At 39.8% G+C, this 20,444-nt stretch overlaps 1 protein-coding gene across 1 annotated transcript in view; it reads left to right on the forward strand.

Moving 5' to 3' along the window:
• Positions 1-20,444, forward strand: part of SPON1 (spondin 1) — a 239,968-nt gene that overhangs the window by 131,688 nt on the left and 87,836 nt on the right. The window contains exon 6 of the mRNA XM_011374183.2: positions 9,229-9,377. Within this exon, the coding sequence (XP_011372485.1) occupies positions 9,229-9,377 (149 nt within the window). The remainder of the gene's footprint in view (positions 1-9,228; positions 9,378-20,444) is intronic.

Here is a 20,444-nt window from a genome sequence, read left to right on the forward strand (position 1 = left end):
AGAGCTGGGCTGTCCAGTATGATAGCCACTAGCCACATATGGCTGTTTAAATTTAAATTGGTCAAAATGAAATAAAATTTAAAATTAAATTCCTCAGTCACACTGGCCACTTGTCATTTCAAGTGCTCAGTAGCCACATATGGCAAGCGACTACCATATTGGACAGAAGAATATAGAAAACTTCCATCTTCACAGAAAAGTTTAGTTAGACAGCTTCTGTAGAGCGTTCTTGGGTCCAAATCTTCAAATCTTGTCTCTACTATTTACTGGCTGGGTAACTCTGAGCAAGTCATTTAACCTTTCTCTGCTTTAACTTTCCAATCTGTAAAATGGGCTTATTTCAAGGATTAAATAAATAACAATATATAAAGCAAATAATAAAGTCTCCCTAGGTGTTATTATTATTCCTTAGTTTTTAGGACAATTCCTATGTGAGAAAGGCAGTTGTTAAAGACTCTTTAGCCTCAATCCAGGCCCCAAGTCTCTGGGCTCCTGCATTATCTCCAGGCTCAAGATGTCTCCTCCATGTGTTTAAAACAGAGATGCTACTTTGATCACTGCTTCCCTCTCAGCCTCTTTTTAATCCTCCATCCTGGCTCCAAAAGGTAGAACCTGAACTCTAACTACAGGCATGTGGCAGGGACTCTGCTGACTGCTTCTGTCTGTACATCTGACTCATTCTGCTGCCATTTACTCACTACTTGCTCCACCCACCTGATAAGTTTTTATACCCCACCATCAGCCAGAGCTGTGTGCCACCTGAACTACAGTTAAGCTGACCACACCACTTGGAAAATCCAGCTATCCTCCAAGACTTTGCCTTATCCTAATGAACAGGTCCTGTGGATGTTCCAGTTTGTTCCCAATCCCTACCTTCCCCTGGAAAAATGGAATATTAATATTAAAAGTAACATTTATTAAATGTTTATTATATAACAGGAACTTTACTGTTTGTATATGGATTTCCTTCTGTAATACCCATAACAACCCTAAAAAAATAGGTACTATTGTTATTTCCATTTCACAGATAAGGAAACTGAGTCTTAGAAAACGTAGGTAGTTTATTCAAGGTCACTCACATAGTAAATGGTGGAAACAGAGTATGATGATGGCTTTAAAGAGTAGGAAGTCTCCTTTTTTTTCCCGAGACATTTGAAAGAAGGGTGAACTGAAACATATAACAGCATGGATGAATCTCAAATGTATTATGCTAAGTTAAAGCCAGACTTAAAAAGGCTACATATTATATGAGTCCATTTATACTATATTCCAGAAAAGGCAAAACTATAGGGGCCAAAAACAGATCAGAGGTTGCCAAGAGCAGAGAGTAGAGGAATGAAGTTGACTCCAGAGGGACACAAGGCAATATTTTAAGTGATAGAACTATTCTGTATCTTGATTGTGATAGTGGTTACATGATTGCTTGACTTGTCAAAACTCACTAAACTATACATTAAAAAGGTGAATTTTGTTGAATGTAAAATATCCTTTTATTTTTAAATGGGAAATACAGCAGACAGTAATTTTCCTCTGATTGCCTCTAGCAGTTGTTCAATTATGGGGAGAGAGGGGAGCAAAAGTCAAAGTTTCAAAGATGTGATGGAGTAAATGAGTTCAAGTGGGAGCTCAGAATTAGATGACAAAGAATTGAGCAAGTGGAAACGATGAGCTTAACTTTCCTGAAAAGACTGGAGATGTAGTTAGGCTTTGTAGGGAGAGAGCATGATAAAAGTTTTTTACACCCAGAATGAGAAAACTTGAACCTCTATTCTTCAAGGTAGAAGCTCTTCAGTAAAAAAAAAAAAAAAAATTAAAGATGAACCTTACCCATGTATTAACCATCTGTTCTACTCTTCATTGTTTCATGTAGATCTGAGTTTCCATCTGTTTTTATTTCCCTTTAGCCTGAAGAACTTCCTTTAATGTTTCACATACTGCAAGTGTGCTGGTAATAAATTAACTTACCTTTTATTTATTTAAAAAAGTGTTTTATTTCACTCTCATTTTTGAAGGATATTTTTGCAGGATATAGAATTTTAAATTGACAGTCTTTTATTTCTTTTAGAACTTAGAGTTGTCATTTCTTTGTCTTCTGGTTTGTCTTGTTTTTGAAGCCCAATCATTTTTACGTTTATTCTCCTGGCCGTGCTGTCTTTTGTTACCTCTGACTGTTTTTAAGATTTTCTCTTTATCTTTACTTATCATCGGTTGATAATGATGTGCCTAGGTATAGGTTTCTTTGTTTTAATCCTGTTTGTAGTTTATTGAGCTTTTTGGATGTGTAGGTTGATATTTTTCATCAAATTGGGGAAATTTCCATGCCTTATTTCTTCAAGTATATTTAGAATTCAATTTCTTTATCCTCTCTGTCTTGGACTTCAATTACTCCTATTTTAAACTATTTATTTTTGTTCTAAAGTCCACTGCAATTCCAGTTCACTTTCGTTCAAACTTTTTTGCTCTGTAATTAATTTTGAATCGTTTCTATCACCCTATCTTTTCCTTTGCTATGTCCTAATACAGATATTCTATTTTTCAGTTCTAGAATTTCCACTGGATTTTTTTACATGATGGCTGAGAATCCCCATCTGTTTACTCACTAAATCCATCTTTTTCTTAAAATCTTCAAACAGATTGGTAATAGGTGTTTTAAAAAATCATATACTAATCCCAACATATTAATTATTGTAATAACTCTATTCTATTGATACACTAATCCCGACATATTAATTACTGTAATAACTCTTTCTATTGATTTTTTATGGTGAGAGATCATTTTTCCTGCTTCTGCACATGTTAGTAATTTTAGTTGTATGAGGGACCTTATAGATGCTACATTGTTGAATGTCTGGATTTGTTGTCTTCCTTTAAAGAGTATGGAGTTTTGGTCTGGCCGATGGTTTATTTACTGGTAGGTCTGTTTACTTCATTTTTCAAAGCTTGTTTTCAAAGTTTAATTAGAATAAATATAGAGTAGCTCTTACTCTAGGGCTAAAGTAGTTTTATTCCTACATTGTGGCTTTTCTGTGGTCTCAGTTGAATGCCTAGAGTAGTCAGCAAGGTCTCTCTAATATGAATGGTAGGAAGTTCTACATCTCTAGCATTGTATGATCTCTGGAATTTCCATTCAATTCTTAGCTCACCAGTAACTATTCTCTCCCAGGCCTTGTGGAGTCTCACCCTGCACATGATAATATTAGTATTTGGTCAAAGATTTAAGAGGACTCCCATGCATATTTCTGAGCTTCCTTCTCTGTGTATCTCCCTCCTTTCTGGCATTCTTACCAGTACATCCTATCTACCTTAACATCCTCAAATTCCTGTCACTACCTCCTCAGCTCAACTTGATCGCTATGCTCTGCTGTGCTCTAAATTTCTTCACCAGAAAATGTCCAGGAAAAACCTGAGGCTTGCCTCTTGTGTTCCCCTTCCCTCAAGGATCATAATCCTTTGCTCTATGTTTTCCAACATCTGAAAACTGGTGCTTCATATATTTTGCCCAGTTTTATAGTTATATCTAGAGGTCTAGTCCAGTGCCATTTACTACATCAGTCTGAAGCAGAAGTTGTGTGAGCATAGATAGATTTAGGAGTTGACTATAGACAGGACTTATTCTCTACTTCACATTGCCTTCAAGATGAAATAAAAACTCACTGTTAAGATATTCATATCTCTTCATGATTTGCCTGGCTAATTGGCTTCTTACTGATCATCCCTTCCTTACAAGCACACACAGTACTACTACCTTGGCCTACTTGTGGTTTTCCATGTACTTCTGCTTTTTCTTGTACCCTACTTTTGTATGTACTGGTCCTTCTGCAAAATTATTCTTCCTCCTAGCCCCTAATAGCCTTGCTAAGTCTTACTTATTCTTCAGAATGTAGCTGAGCTACCATCTCCTTCAGTAAGCCTTATCTGATATAGTCTGGGTTAAATGTCCCCTTATTTTTGTTCTTTTATATCACTCTATTTCTGCCTTTATCAAAGATGTATTGCACATAGTTTATTGTAATTACCTGTTACGATCTATCCTTCATGCCCTCCACACTACCCCCAGACTGAACATCTCAAGGACAGGGATCAAGTCTGATTCCTCTTAGAGTTTCCATGGCATAGCACAGGTTTTAGCAATCTTTTTCTGTAAAGAGCCAGAGAGTAAATATTTTAAGGTTTGCAGGGCAATCTCTCTGTTGTAACTACTTGACTGCCATTACAGCATGAAAGCAGCCCTAAATAATACATAAATAATAAGCAAAAGAAAAACTTTACTGGAACAAAAACAGTCATTGGGCTGTAGCTTGCTGATCCTTGGCTTAGCACATAGTATATGGCTAGTTAACGTTCATTCGATGAATGAATTCATAGAATAGAATATTAGCATTGGAGACTTCAGCAGAAATATGAAAGAATATAATCGATTACATAAGTGCAAGGAGTTTTCCTGGAATGGAAAAGTGACACTTCTCTTGAGACCTTATGGAAGGAAAAAAGGCTAGCTGAGTGACAGAAAGCTAAGGAATTTCTAGTCTATTTGTCATATTTCCATGCAGGATTTTTTGCAGGAGGCCATACTGAGATGGGATACCGAAAACCAAAATAGCTGGGTCAGAGCAAGCTTCTGAAGCAGCCAAGAGCAGGAAGAGCCACAGAGCTGTGTTGTGGGCAGCACCCAGGGGGAAATCCAGAGAAGCCAAGTTTTGTAGCCAAATCCAAAGTGTCAGAAACCATGCAGATACTGGAACTGAGCCTCCAATGAGAATAACAAGGGCAGGAGGGAAGTGAGATCCAAGACGACTTTTATGAATAGAGCTGGCAGGTCCATAGGATTTTTCTATTCGTCACTGGCCACATGGTGCATGGATAAGTCTGTGGATGGGTTAACCTTGGTCTTCTCAGATGAGTTAAATGACAAGGTCATCTACTAAGAGAGAAAAGAGAGAGACGAGACTGAGATTTGGAGATTAGAGGAGCTCTGGTGTTGCTATTATAGCAAATTCAATATTGGGCCCCCCAGAAAAAGATTTCCTGAAGCCAAGGTTGGATAACAGAAGGCTGTAGCAAACCTGTCACCAGGCTATAGAACATTCTCCTGTGACATACTACAAGTGGATGTCAAGGAAATGAATGGGTGGCTTTCTGCAAAATTGAGATTGGCAGGAGAATGTAGCCACTATCAAAGCAGGCCAGGAAATCTGAGTTGTAACTGAACACCTGCCATGTGCAGAATACCTCAGAGAATCCATATACCATGAAGCATGCTTCCTCCTACACCAGACAAAAAGCCAGACTTGGTTCTTTTTCATCAGCGATGGCCTTTTAGGCATCATTGTGAATTTAGCATCAGCAATGACAACAGAAGTGTCAGAAATAAGGTTACTACACATATATTCAGGATATGTCCCTGGAGTGGTTTTTCAGACAAATGCGTATGGTTGACTATGAGTATCCCAAACTCACATGTCTAATCATTTTTTTCCTCCCAGCTTCCCACATGCCTCTGTCCCATCTATGTCTCATCCAAGCTATTGGGAGTAAACATCTAGACCCAGATATGTATAGGTCAATCTAACACTGCTGGAACCAAAGAGAGGCATACTAAACCAAATAGCTATGGCTTTACCTGAGAGCCTAAGGGATTGTTAGTTATGTTGGTTTCTCTGCCTCTGCTACCAAGACTGAAGCCCTGTGTTTCACCAAGGATACCAGTGGTAGCCTCCCTGAGTATTCTTTTAAGAAAGCCACAAGCATTTACCTTGTTCCCTTCTCCCCAGGCCTCCTAAAACCTGGGACTTCTCTCTCTCTCTCCTTCCTTAGTTCCTGAAGGATGGTGGGGGCCAGGGCTAAACTTCTCTGTGTCCCAGTTTCCTGGGGTCTGCTTAACCATTTCATTCTGCAGCCCCCAGAGCACTGAGTCCCATTTACATAACTCTCTATCATTTTTTCAGATTCAGCTCCTTACATCTGATATTCCTGTTATCCGTATGCACCAGTTCTAAGTCAGACTGCCACCCAATCGCTCAGCCAGGTTCACTTCCAGAAATTTGTCTAGGTTTGCCTTGCCTTGTTCCAATTTGATTTGATTGGCTAGTATTTATTAACATTGACCTATTTTATGTGTCAGCCACTCGTCATTACTTCGGCCTCAGAACAACACCAGGAGGGCGGTCATGTCAATATTTCTACTTTATAAATGAGGAAACTGAGGTTGAAAGTGATTCATTAACTTATTTAATCTAGAAAGTTTCAGAACTGAGACTAGAATACATGTTAGTCTGATCCAAAAACCAGAGTCTTAACTACTTCACCAAAGTGCCTCCCAACTTCTCTCTTACTGGCTCATACCTCTGACCCCATGTCCCCATTCCTCTACACTGCCCTAAGTCAGACCCTACACGACTCATGTAGGAAATGTTGGTGGACTATATTTAGCCTTCTAAAGTGTGTCCTGTTGGAGATATGCAATATGGTAGAGAAGAGCTGGGCTCTGGCATCAGACACACCTGACTGAATCTCAGTGTCTTCATTCATCTGCTTCTGTGATCTTGGGTTAACTCAACCTCTCTGAGTTTGTTTCCTCATGTGAAAAATGGAAAGTATGATAGTATCTCTATCGAAATTGTTTTCTTTTTTGAGTGTCTAATGCGGAAATGTCAGTCAAGTCTTTGGCATAGTGCCCAGCACATAATAACAGCTCAATATGTAACTATTGCCATGCATGTCATTCTTCCCAGAAGGAAACTTCCATCATATTTCCCCTTTTCCTGATGACATTTACCAAAATGGGCATTCAGCATTCTCCAAGACCCGGTCCTGACTTTCTTTTTCATCTTATCTCTTTGTCTTCTAACTCTCCAGTCCACCAAATGGTCTCCCCCAGTTTCTGACCTCTCAGTGGAATGTAGGTAAAAAAAACATGCACTCTGGGGGCAGATGGACCTGGGTTTGATCCCCAGCTATGCTCCTCACTAGCTCTGTGAGCTTGGGTATGTTCCTTAACATCTGTGGGCCTCATTGTCTTTTTCTATAAGATGAGAATGAGGTTATAGTGAGGGTTATATCTAGGAAAGCATTATACCTAACACCTAGTAATAGGTGTTTAATCTTTATTCATTCGTTAATAGAATCCTGCTCCCACTGCCCTGTGCAAGCTTGTTCCCAAATGCTTTGAGCACATATACTGCCACCTTCCAATTTGATTGTTTGAATGAAATACTTCAGGAAACATGTACTAAGCAATCACAATGCATCAGGCACAGCGCTTGGTGCTGGGGATACAGTGCTGAAGACAGACTCTGTCAGGGAGCTTACAGTTTACTGGGAAAACAGACATGTAACAGTGATTATAAAAGTTATCAGTGCTGTGGGGAGATAGGGGACAAGGGCTTAAGTTGGTCTAGGGTAGCCTTAGGAGGCTTCTACGTAAATCATGGAAGAGGAATGAGTTGGCCAAGCCAAGGGGAGGAAAGCACAAAGGGAACAGCATGTGCTAAACCACATAGGTACAAATTGCAGGTAGTATGGGTCTGGAACAAGAGGACATTTCAGTGGAACAGAGCAGAAGGATCAAGAGATGTTGAAACTGGACTTCCTAAGTTCATATCATGAGCCAAAGGTCAGGACAGACTCCTCACTTTTGCTCCTACACAAGCAGTCTTCTTGGCTTAGATGACAAATAGGACATTCTCCTCACTCAAGAAGTGAGTTAGAGAAATAGTTGGCAGTATCTCCACCTGTTTTCCTTAGGGACATAACAGATAAACACAAAGTTGCATTTCCCTGATGTGTGGGAAATAATGAACAAGCAGTTGGGTAGACCCACATGGCGATGTCATCAGCTTGAGGTAGAGCAAGGCTGCCTTCAGCAAACCAGGAGGCTGGCTCTATGTCCATGTTCTTGATGTGTCCCTAGAGCACAGGGCCATGGGATAGCAGGTAGTAGATGTAAACAGGATCAGGCCCTGTTCAGAATCATTTTCTTAAGTGGTGGAGTGGAGTAGAGAGTTCTGCTCACTCTGGGCCACATGGCAGTAAACTGCAAATGTCAGTTGGGTCCACCCAGTTCAAGTTTTCCTCTTCGCTATGCCAAAAAAATGTTTTTTAACATGAGGCTTTATAAAATCAACCAAAGAATGACAGAGAACTGAGCCAACCTTATGATGAATTGTACATAACTTAGTAAGAAATAAATATGTATCTATAGTCATCTTGTGCAAAAACAAACCCAGTATCATGCTGATACTGACTTTGTTCCTCTCCTTCCTCTCCTTTGAACTTTGAAAAATCTTCAGGTTAAGATCTGTCTTGGTCCTGCCCAGACCCCATTCTGTTCTCCTCTTGTGTCATTATGTCATCCATTAATTCCCACCTGCATCCCATAACAGTCATCATCCCACATGATCCTCACCAAACCACCATGAACTGGTGACTTTCTCATATTCAAACTGCCTTCTCATTCTTTATCATGGCTAGCCTGCCTGCCCCTCATCCTGGAAGGTACATAAAAGCCAGCTAAAGACAACAATGCTTCCACAGAATTATTAAGCCTATTTCTCACCCAATCCCTTTACCTTTAGTTCCTTGCTGACCTCCCCAGCTCTACACTCCAATTTTGCTTCCTCTAATAGAGTCTTTACACTCAGATGATTTATCTGAAATTCAAATGCAATTATGTCATTTCCTTACTCAGAACCCTTCAGTAGTTTCAGACCATTTCAAATGACATCCAAACTCCTGAAGTATTTAGAACAAGGCCATTCATGAACAGACTCCTCCTTCCCACCTCCCTGGCATCATTTCCTACCTCTCCCCTTGACAGTTTGCGATATGGCAATGCTAAATTATTTATGGCTCCCTAAACACACAATGTTATTTAATGTTTCTGAGTCTGCCAGAAATAGCCTTTCTTCTCTATTCTGTCTTACAAATCTGATCAACTTTTAAAATTCTCTGAGCTGTCCCCTTTATGAAACCCTCCCAGGCAGAAGTCATCATTCTGGGCTGCCTCTGAGTCTTGTTCAGACACCTACCATTGCTCTGTCTGCATATTCCCAAGACTTACTTGCTAAAAGGACTGTCTTATTCATCACTGAAAGCACAGGGCCTAACACAGAGCAGGTGCTTAGCCAGAAGGTTGAATCATCGTCCAATTATATTCCCTCCCCATCATTTAAGAGACTTGAGTTTTAACCACAGCCACACTGATACCTGCATCCCGATTGGCTTTCCCAGGTCGGGCTAATCATTGGTCTGCAATCATTGGCGGATCCCACTCCAAGAATTACGTGCTATGGGAGTATGGAGGATATGCGAGTGAAGGTGTCAAACAAGTTGCAGAATTGGGCTCACCAGTGAAAATGGAGGAAGAAATTCGACAACAGGTAAGAAAAACAATTACAAAATGACCCCAAACCAGATAAGCAGTCAAAGCGTCTTTTAGATTTCTTTCCCAGGAGCTTGAAATTTATAGTACAATGTGCTGGAAAATCAGTACCAAAGGAAGCAAAATATATTGCTGAGTCTGGAGAGTTTATGTTGAGCACAGAGGCACCTATGTCCACCATGTTGTCTCAGATTTTCCCTGGCTATATTTGTGTTTCCTTTAGTTTGTGCTAAAAGCTACTGCTGTGGCCAGATTTTGGGAATGCCACGTCTCTGGTCTCCTGAGAGTCAATGTAGTAGATTATGGTTTGCTTACCATGACCTATGAGAGGGTCAGGGAGTAACAACCAAGTTATCTAAGCCAATAACACCATATCCAAAAATGAATGTTTGTGTATGTGCACATGCTCTTGAAACTATGTCTTGAGGTGTTAGATAAATTAGTTAGTCATAATCATTAGAGACTGAAACATCTTTTGTGTACCATGTGCCATGTTATGAGGGCCAACAAGCTGTACTATTATCTAAGATCCTACTCTTATCACTGAGATGAAAAAGAAGTAGCCCATCATTCTTCTTGATTTCTTTGACGGATAATGCCTCATCCTTCACCAAAGGCTCTAGAAAGAGGCTGATGAGGGATTTTAGAAGAAGAGCTGTGGTTTCTCAATGGTCATTCACAAGCTGCACTGGAGAAGAGACGGTCCAGCTTTGGCCATCACTACCCACAAAAGCTATTTGGGCCAGAAAGATCTCACTGCCCACAAGTGCTCTGGAGAGAGTAAAGAAAGATCAAACCATGCTTTGGATGTGGTCATTTCACAACACAGGGCCCTGAGATAGTACAGAAGGCCCCAGAGACACTGGGCCCACGTCTCAAGTTGTGCATGTGCCCAGAGGCCCGAGCTGTGCAGGAGGGTGAGCACAGCTGTTGTGCTTCCCCTTGAAGTCTAACATCTGGACTCCCAGCCTCCACAAACCCTAAATTGAATGCAGAAAGGTCACCCTGACTCCTACTATAATCCCCTGAGGAATTCTTTTGGACCAAAGTCCAAAAAATGCCCAGGAATTAGCTTATGTTTTTTATTAATTTGATTTAAAGTCCTTTCTCCATTCTTTGGAAAAAAATGTTTAACCAGAAGTTTTAAGACTGCATGTTATTCGTCACTAATCTATCTCACCAACTACTTAGTGTTTCTCTGACTCTGGCTGCCATGCCTCATAACTAGCATGGCTCATTCAGGCTACAGCACAGCCATGTACATCTGCAATGTCATGGAATGCTCCATGTTGGTCCTAGCCTGTACGGCATGTCCTGGGAAGTTGGGGGGAAATCCCTGTTCGGGATCCCCAAGGTCCATGTTTTTGGTTCTCAGGTTTGGAATTGTGATATGCTAACTTGTCAAGTTCTATTGTGTGGTATGGTGAAAACATCTGTTACAAATAATGGGTTGAAATACTAAAGTATGCAAGTAAATTAGATCAAGGGCAAGGGCGTCTTTGTAATAACGCCAGTCTCATTGTTTGGCTACCTTGAGAGGTTTCTGGAGAGGAGGGAAACACATATGAATTGTGAGAAACTGAGACCACATCATGCAAGTGAACATTATGTCATGTGGAAAGTTGATAACTGATGAATGAGATGCCCCAGTCTTAGAATGTCCCCATTAGGAAAATATTCTTTGCTTAGTATGTTCTTAACTAGGTTAGCTTCGGTACCACACAGGCAATGTCTGTTCATCCCAGCAGCCTAGTGTTCCTGGTATTAAGTCATAATAGCAAGTTTAACTATTGGTACTGCACATGGGAGGTAAAAATTTCACTGAACATGTATATCACCACCTCTCAGGACCCCTGGGTACTGGACAAGTACGTTTAGCTCTCACATCTAGTTTGAGAAGACATATTATCCGTTTTACAAATAAAGAAACTGAGGCAGTCAATAGCAAGAGAATATCAGAACTTGAACCCAAGTGTGTGTGGCTCCGAACCCTGTACACAGTACCAAATATAAAATTTTCAGGGCCTTGTGCAAATGTGGGGTGCCTTGTTCAAAGTTAAGAATTTCAAGATGGCAATGCTGTGAATTTCACAGCACAGGGCCCTGAGAGTCTGCAGGTCACACACCCATGAATCCAGCCCTAGCCATCCACATTCCTTGCCTCACACAAATGCCCAACAGAGAAACTCCTCTCACCAGCCTCGGGAGTAAGCCCTTTCTTTCTCCAGAGCTCCAATAACAACATATTAAGTCCTTAGCTCCTTAGAGTGATTTCAGGGTCCCTTCACTTCCAAACAATTCATGGTTCTAAATATTGTTCCTGCAGGCACCCGATTTATTATATTTTGTATGTAAGTCAGATGAGAAACAACATAAAAAGGAACAAGAATGTGAATCTTCCTAGAATATAAAAGTGTCCTCTGAATAACCAGGGAACTTGTTTGAACACATCTACAAACTAACACAGTGTTCTCAGCCTTTAATACCTTATATCCTACCAATCACTCTATCAAAGAACCCGAGTCTAACTAGGATGAAAATAGAAAGCCCTTTTTTCCCAAGAAAGACATTTATATGCTTACCAGCATTCTCTTATTATAGACTTATCGCTCACTGCGAGTTTCAAGGGCATTAAAAAATCACAGTAGATGTTCTTGGAGGTAAATCTTATGCTAATGGCTTTCAAACAAATGAACAAAATAATAATCCCATTAGTAGTTGAGAATTGTAATAATATTGAGTATCAATTTTAATGTTACTATAACTACAAAACAGCAAGAAAATTAATGAAAAACTACAGCAGCATTATTGGCATTAATGACCCTGGTGGCTGGAGAGAGTGGAGGAAGGGTTCAATGCACCCTTCTTACCGGGGAGACAGAGACAAATGTGCCCTGCTTGAGACTGTGGATTAGCCTGGCAGGTCACAAATGGGTAACACAAGGCAGGTGAAGGCAATAGGAAATTGTAGATCACCCTTACAGATAGACCTGGAACTGAAAGTGAGCTGATGTATACACATTGTTATGAAGTTAACCGTGTTTAATTGCCTCTTTCAAATTATCCTATTATCTCGGGGTCTTAGGGACTAATGTTCCTTTGAATTGAACTTGCTCTCTCTCCCCATCACTAGTTTTCTCATTTGGTTTTGGATGGTTTGCTCATCTCTAGCAGCGTTTTTCTTTTTTTCCAGCAGGAGTCTTCTGTGCTCAAGTTGTGGTGTCTCCTCAGGGGGACATTGTATCTTCATCTTGTTCACCTAAGTTTTTATGTCATTTCTCAACTTGGCATTCCCCACTGCACGGCCAGTGTAAATATGGACTCTGCACTTACACATGGAGAGGCTGGGGCTTCCATTTCTTCAAGGTGAATTTTCACTCAGGTGCCTAGACAGCAGGCAAGCTTCCTTGCCACCTTGTCAGGTGATCGATGGAGGATTTTCTCGTGCCCTATTCATACATAGAGCAGCCCTTCAACTGTGCAGCTTGATACAGGGGTGTCTTTATACATCTCACCTCACACCAGCTCAATACTTCTCCTTCTTTCCCTCCATGACTTTAAAACCTCTTCCTCTAGCCCCTGGGGCCTGTGTCCTGGTCCACAGCCTAGGCAGGTCACCATGCACCAGCTCCTGCTCATTGTTTTGGGTTAGACCTTCCTCCCCATTTCTGGCATCTAGGACTTTTCTAAACTCAGTTATAGATATATTTTAAATTTTGTCTTGTCCTATTCTGACTAACATTTCTATTGTTTGTAGCAGGAAGGAGAACCTTTTCTATCAGCTCAGTCTTTCATGTCTCCAGGTGTCCACCTACTATCTCTAGCACCTAATATAGTGTCTCCCATATAGTAGGTGCTCAACAAATATCTGAATTGATTAATTGGCAAGCAAGCTACAAATGTCACTTGCATAAAACCACGAGCTGCGAATGGCCACTCATCTATGAAAAAATGTGCTAGAAGAAACATTCCAGCTTATAGATTTCTCTGGATTCAAGGCTTCCCTGCCAGTGAGAGGTCAGATAATGGTGGACCCTAATTTAGGCATTGATTGTTTCATTTTCAGGAGGCCTTGCTTTAGCGGATCACTTAAGCCAGCCAGTAGGATGACTGCACCATATGTGGCACAAGAATCAATAAACAAACAGGTGTTCTTTTTCCTTAAAGTCGAAACAGTTTATAAGTTTTTAGGCACTGGCAGAAATAGTTCGAGAATTTTCTTTTCTCATCTCCTTGAAATCATTAGAGATAATATGTACGTACTAAACTTTCATTTTTCCTGATTTTTGATTTCTTGAACTTTTGATCACTTTTCTCTAATTAAAACCATTGCCTTATTTCTGATGTTTTCATGGATGGTGATATGCTGCCTCATCTGGTTGAGAAAGTCACCACGCACACACAACATGCATGCACACACACACCAGTTTTTATTATAATTGTAAAGCTCTAATGATCTTCAGTGCTTGTGAGAAGTAGTACTATATAATACCTAGCTCCATCACTTACTGTGTGACTTTCAGCAAGTTTCTTAACCCCTCTGTGCCTTGGTTTCCTCTTCTATAAGATGAGGAGGTTACATTGCCAACTTCAAAGAGTTACTGTGAGGACTAAGTGAGCTAGCTGATATATGTAAAGTGCTTGGAGCAGAACCTGCCCTGTAGAAAGTGCTCACTAAATGTTACCTATTGTCACCACATTTTCATTCTTGAGTCACCATTTTCTCATCAGTAAAATAATGGATTTGTCCCAAGATGAGGAGACCCTACAGGAGCTAGAAAAGTTAATGATTCGAAAGGTTCAAGTTCATGATGCATCACTCCTCAGCCTGAGAACACACACTCATAGGATGAGGACACAACTCCTTTGCCATTTCCCTAGGCTCTTCCTCTGCCTGTCCCTCCTGACCCCGCTCAACAAAGTCATTTCCCCCATACACCCTCTCTGTCCCAAAGGTGACCTTAAACAACTTGAGGACAATAACAATGTCCTCAGATAAAAAAAGGAGCCACAATAAAACTCCATGCCCATTCCAACTTTATTCTTGTGCTCCTGCTCTTCCCTTTACCTGGAACAGCCTCATCTGGATGCCCACAGGAACTAGTTCAGTGCCACCTCCAGACTAAGGCCTAGAGGCAGCCAAAAACAGGAGATCTTCCCATACATACTGGGGTACCAGCCAGCGGTTAGAAATGCAGACAAGCCTTCCAAATAAGGAAGAAGTCTCTTGATTGCAAGTGACAGGAATCCACTCAAACTAGCTCAAGACAAAGGAAACTTTATTGTATGGAGAAAGTAGAACTCATGAGAACACAAGTCAATACTGAATGCAAAAAAAGCCTCAGGAAGGCTGTAACTGAAAGGCATCAGGCGGAGACAAACTGTGGACCTCCCCTCCACACGCCACCCACCCCCAGCACTCCTAGAGTCATGTGGTCTTTTCTATGCTTTCTATATGAATCTCTTTTCTGATCCTTTCTAAATAGACCTACTGTCTCTACTTGCTTATGTATGACCCCAAATGGTGGTTATACGACTTTCTTTCTTGGCTTCCCATAGCCAAGAGCAATTTTGATGACTCTTAGTCAAAATACTAGAAAGATAGATTGGTCATTGGACAGTCTGTGCATTGGTACCCCCTGAATCAGATATTTACTCCTAGTCCAATTAATGGCTACCCCCATGTAAAGAACCACCCAGCCCATTACTTCGCATAAGAGCTGTGGGTAGAGAAGCTTATACTAAAACGGGAATTGAAGGTAGAAGGTAAATTGATTGACATTTCAGGGCAGCAGTGGATAGGCAAGAATTAGAAGGAGTCACAGAACTCCAGCCAAAGAACCAGAATTCAGGGCAGGATGTCAGTCCTGCAGGAGGCAGAAGCACAAAAGAGAACAGAGACTCAATACATATGTGAGGGGAGATCAGCAGAACCCCAAGATGCAGAACTAAGCTAATTGAGTGAGAAATGCTGGGTTCAGCAACTGAGGTGAGACCAGGGGACATCACCAGACCTAAGCATAAGGATTTAGAAAGACAGAGATATGGAGGCTGGAAGCACTGTTGAGACCACTTATTTGTGTTTTTGCCAGCCACTGCCTTACATTGTTCCTTAAGAGCTGTGAAAACAGTACTGGGCAAATAGGTAAGCTCTAATGTGGCTTCCTTAGTCTTTGACCTTGAGAAGGTCACCTGAGCCTTATATTCTTCACTTGCAAATGGTGATAATGAGAATAGGAACTGTACATATTGGTTATGAAATAATACACATATAGTACCTGGTTTGAAGTATGAGCCCATTGTTATTATTTGAACAAAAACAATTAAATTTGAAAAATTTATAATCTCCTTTTCCTCCCACCTTCTAAGAAGATGCGTTTGTTAGACTGGGCAGGAATGCAATCTAAAGAAGAGGTAAACTGTGCTACATGAAAACTGCTAGAGAATGAAGACCAGGAAAAAGAAGCGAGGGGACAAATAAGACCAGGAATCTGAGACAATATTAGAACTGTCAGTAGTGAGAAGAGACATATTTGAGCAGCTACCATTTGGAATGGAAATCAAGGTGAGAAGGTAGGTCCAAAGAAGGCTTTTAGTAGATTTGATTTCTGAAAGAGACATCAGAAGAGAATTTTCAGCAGTACACTTTGTGAAACATTGTGTAATGTAATTTACCCTCTGGCGCCTCCTTCGGAAACATTCAGTGAAGACCTACAGTACTCTCCAAGGCTTCTTGGAGTCAGAGTGGATATAATGTTTTAAGTTTGTCACCCTGCTGCACACAGCCCCCAAGGGGGCCCAATTTTATTTGTGTTACATTAATGTCATTATCCATACCTCCTTTGTCCTTCTCCATCTCATTCAAGATTTAACTCCACAGAGTGTATACAAGTGGGCACTTGTGGTTGGTAGAAGTAAAGTGACGCTAGGAGTGGGGTGGGAAAGGAGTTAAAGATTCTCAGTCACAGACACTTGATACAGAAATTAGAGCATCATTTGAGAGGTGTGATTTGAGTCATATGAAACCTCTCGTTTGCTTTCAGTTGAGGCTTCAAACAAATCAAAATCACAGTAGGACAAGCAGCCCAAGTGATTCGTTCAGTGATGCCTGTTCTTTAAGAAAACTGGTGCGAGCTGCCTTTGCTGGAAGGAGATATAGCCTGCTTCCTCACAGTGATCCCCGACCTCCCCAGTTTTACGCCAGAGCACTTCAGACATTTCTGAGAATTTCTCTATGAGAGAAATGTGGGACAATTTTATTCAAAAATTCCAGATTATTTAACTCACTAAAAATCTATTTTTACAGCAACTGAGCCAAAATATTGCAAACCGAAAGCAAATTTAAATGGGGAGTTTGGAAATATCTGTCAAAATTATACTTTTTTTTTTATTGTGGCAAAAACGCATAACATAATATTTATCATCTTAATCATTTTAAGGGTACATTTCAGTAGTGTTGAGTATATTTACATTATTGTTTGTACATTTCATTTATTCCTCAACATAGTAATTCTCTATTCAGGAACTTGTCTTTCAGAAATATTCTCATACAAAGGTACATGAGAAAGGATATTTATTACAATATTGTTTATAAAAATAAGAGATGGAAAGAAGAAAATTTTTACAAATGAGGACATATTGAAAATTCTGGCTGCTTTTATATAGTTAAATACCATGCAGCTATTAAAAGGAATATGGCAGATCAGTATATACTAATATAAAATGCTCCCCAGTGCATGCTATTAAGTGGGGAAAAGCAGAAGTAGAACAGTGTCTCTAGCTTGCTGCCATCTGCGGAAAAAAAAAGCAGGAGGGTCAGAGTTAAATGGTTATATGCACATATAGAATTTTATATGCATATCTCTATGAACACACACCAGAAACTCATTGTCTCTACAGCAAACTGGGAAAGTAGAAGTCAGAACTGAAAGGTATATTCACATTTCACCATAGGCCCTTTATACTATTTGTACATATACAAGAATGTTATTTAAATGAATGAAGAAAACTTTGATAAGAAACTGAATATTGAGAAAAGACCAATACTCCAAACTTAATCTATAAGTTTAATGTGCTCTCCCCCCAAAAAAATATCAAATGAATTTTTGAAATTATACAGGCTGGTTATATGGAAATGAAAAATTAAATAGTCAAGAATAGCCAGAAAATGTCTGAAAGAAAATAATGATTCAGGGAGAGTGAGGAAAAGACTACCCAAGCCAGATATTAAAACTACATTATCAAACTACATTCAATAAAACTGTGTGAAACTAGAGCAGGAATAGACAGATCAGTAGAATCTAATAAAAAATCCAGAAATAGACCCAAATTCATTTTAAATTCACTCTATAAAAAAAGTATAATTTCATATAGATGGGAAAAGATGGATTATTTAATAAATGCTAACGACACATTGGAAGCCATGGACAAAACAATTTGCTCCATACTGCAATCTTTAAACCAAAATAAAGTTCAAATATATAAAAGATTTAAATATTTAAAAATGAATACAGAAAAGAATCAGAAGAAAACATGAGAAAATCATTTTTATAGTTTGGAGCAAAGTCCCTTCTAAGTAGGTCACAAAACCAAGAGGTCATAAAAGAAAAAATCGATAAAGTAAACTAAAAATATTTTTAACTATGGAAAATATTCTTTAAAATTTGGGGAGAAAATTGGGAGAAAGTGGAAGAAAATATTTGCAGCTCATTCAAAAAAACAAAGGGCAAATTTCTTTAATATATAAAGAGCTCTTATAGGTCAATTTTCAAAAGATGAATAAACCAATAAAAAAACGGATCAAAATACATAGAGAGTTCTCAGAAAAGAAAATTAGAGGGCTTTTAGGTATTTTAAAGGATTCTCAACCTCATTTACAATTATGGAAATGCAAATTCATTCCGCAGAGCTACACTGTTTGATCTATTAGACTTTTGATAACCATATGTTGACACAGATGTAAAAGAACAAACACATTAATATGCTGATTGTGGCAGTGCCGATTGGTACAACTTTGTGGAAGACACATTTCTCTGACTTCATAGTTTCTCTCCAGGACTTTGCATATGCAAATACACTCCCACATAGGCATATACTGTTTACTGAACATTGTTTGTAACAGAAGAGTGGAATAAACTTAAATATACATTAATAGGGGACCAGTTAAATAAAAATGAGAATTTGAGATAAAACATTGCCAAGAGAAATCATTTTGTTAAAAAAAAAAAGTGCATCAGAGTATTTATAGTGTGTCCCATTTGTGTTATCTTTTTAAAGATATATGCTTACATCTCTTGAAGAATGTATAAGAATATGAATAGTGGTTGCCTCTGGGGTGGGGAACTGAGAGATTGTGCAATAAAAATAGGAGGAGAACCTTTCATTGAATTGCTCTTGGGGCCTTTCGAATGTAGTCCCATGTTTTTGTCATATCTTTTTCCAAAAAGCGATTATTTTATAGTTGAAGTAAAAAAGAAATATGCCAAACACCCAAGTTTAAGAATCTTTAAAAGACACCACATAAGGAAGGACACATGTGTTCTTGGTGGATTGTCTTCATCCTGGTGACCAACAGAGCTTGTCCAGACTCTGCTCATGGAATCAGGCTAACATGGTGCCCGTATGCCCTGAAAACCCCCAATAAGGACATGGTCCTGGGAACTGGGCCAGTCAGAGGTAGAGGTTTATAATCTAGGTGATCCAAAGCAGTTTACTCAGAGAAAGAGTATGAACCATGGCCAAGGAGGAAAGTCAAGGTCAAAGTTGGTGCCTAGCCTTAGGTCTGAGGGGTGAGGCCACAAAGAAGACCCCAGAAGCCCAGACAGTGTGGAAAGGGCTGAAAGATGCCCAAAGCCACTTCTAGTGTATAAGCAGCTACATGGCCTGAGAGAGCCTGCTGCCTTGAAGGACTAGCCAGAACTTTCTCTAGAAGTGATCACAACCACCAACCCCACTTCCATCTTCAAAACTACTAGGCAGTGGTTCTACATGCTTAAGTGTTTAATTCCCTGATGCAGAGAGAGCCCCATCTGTGGGCTGTCCCACATTCATGGACGTGAGTCCTACAGGGGTCAGTGTGAGGCTCACGAGTGAGTGTGAGCTCCTGTCACCGTAATGCAAAGTGCTGTCTGTGGACTGGTGCCTGTCCAAAGACCATTAGCTACCAGTCCATGATGTGCTGAGTCCAGAAGTTAATAATAAGCATTTGGAAATAGCAATTTAACAATGTCCAATGAACCAAAGAATAAACAAATCAGAACTTGGATTTTGTACCCTTTCGTTTTTACTGTTTTTTTTACTATTACATTTTAATTATATTTTACCGAAATATAGTCTGCAACAAATTAGATATTTTTAAAATGACAGCAAACTGGCCTTTCACTACAGAGTTGAGAAGCATTGGTTAGGAGGCAAAAACCACTTTTGAGCCATCTCTTTACACCTAGTACCTGAATCAGGGTCTGGGATAACATAGATGTTAATAAATGTTTACCTGACATTACTGTAGGCCGCTGGGAAAACTGAGGCTCAGAAAATATATGTGACTTGCCCAAATGCTAATGGCAGCACAGATCTGCAGCCTAGAGTCTGGACTTCCATTCCGGTACTTTCTCCTTTCTCTGCTAAAAAGGAAGAGGGATAGGCAGCCCTGAAAATTTCACCCTGTATGGACTCATCCAGTTTACTAAAAACTTTATTTTTCACCAGGCTCTATTTCTGAGACAGTTTAGAGCTGGACTTTCCCATGAATATTTGCCATCTAATGGTAAAAAAAAAGGTGTATGCACCTAGTAGAGACTTCATTCATTAATTCATTCATTCATGCATCAAATACCGTATTTCAGAACTCACTTGTCCTTAAGGGGCTCATAGTCTCTTGGGAAAGATTGATATAGAAATAGATAACAACAACACAGTGCATCTTGGATTAGGAAAGTCAAGTACAGGGCTGACTACAAGCACACACAACACTTTCCCTTGCCTTGGGAAGTTGAGGTGTCATGAGCAGCATATTAAACTCAATATTTTGATGCTCAAAAAATATTAGCTCCTTTCTTGTCTTGCT

The sequence above is a fragment of the Pteropus vampyrus genome, unplaced genomic scaffold (assembly GCF_000151845.1).
Source record: "Pteropus vampyrus isolate Shadow unplaced genomic scaffold, Pvam_2.0 Scaffold240, whole genome shotgun sequence".
Lineage (NCBI taxonomy): Eukaryota > Metazoa > Chordata > Mammalia > Chiroptera > Pteropodidae > Pteropus > Pteropus vampyrus.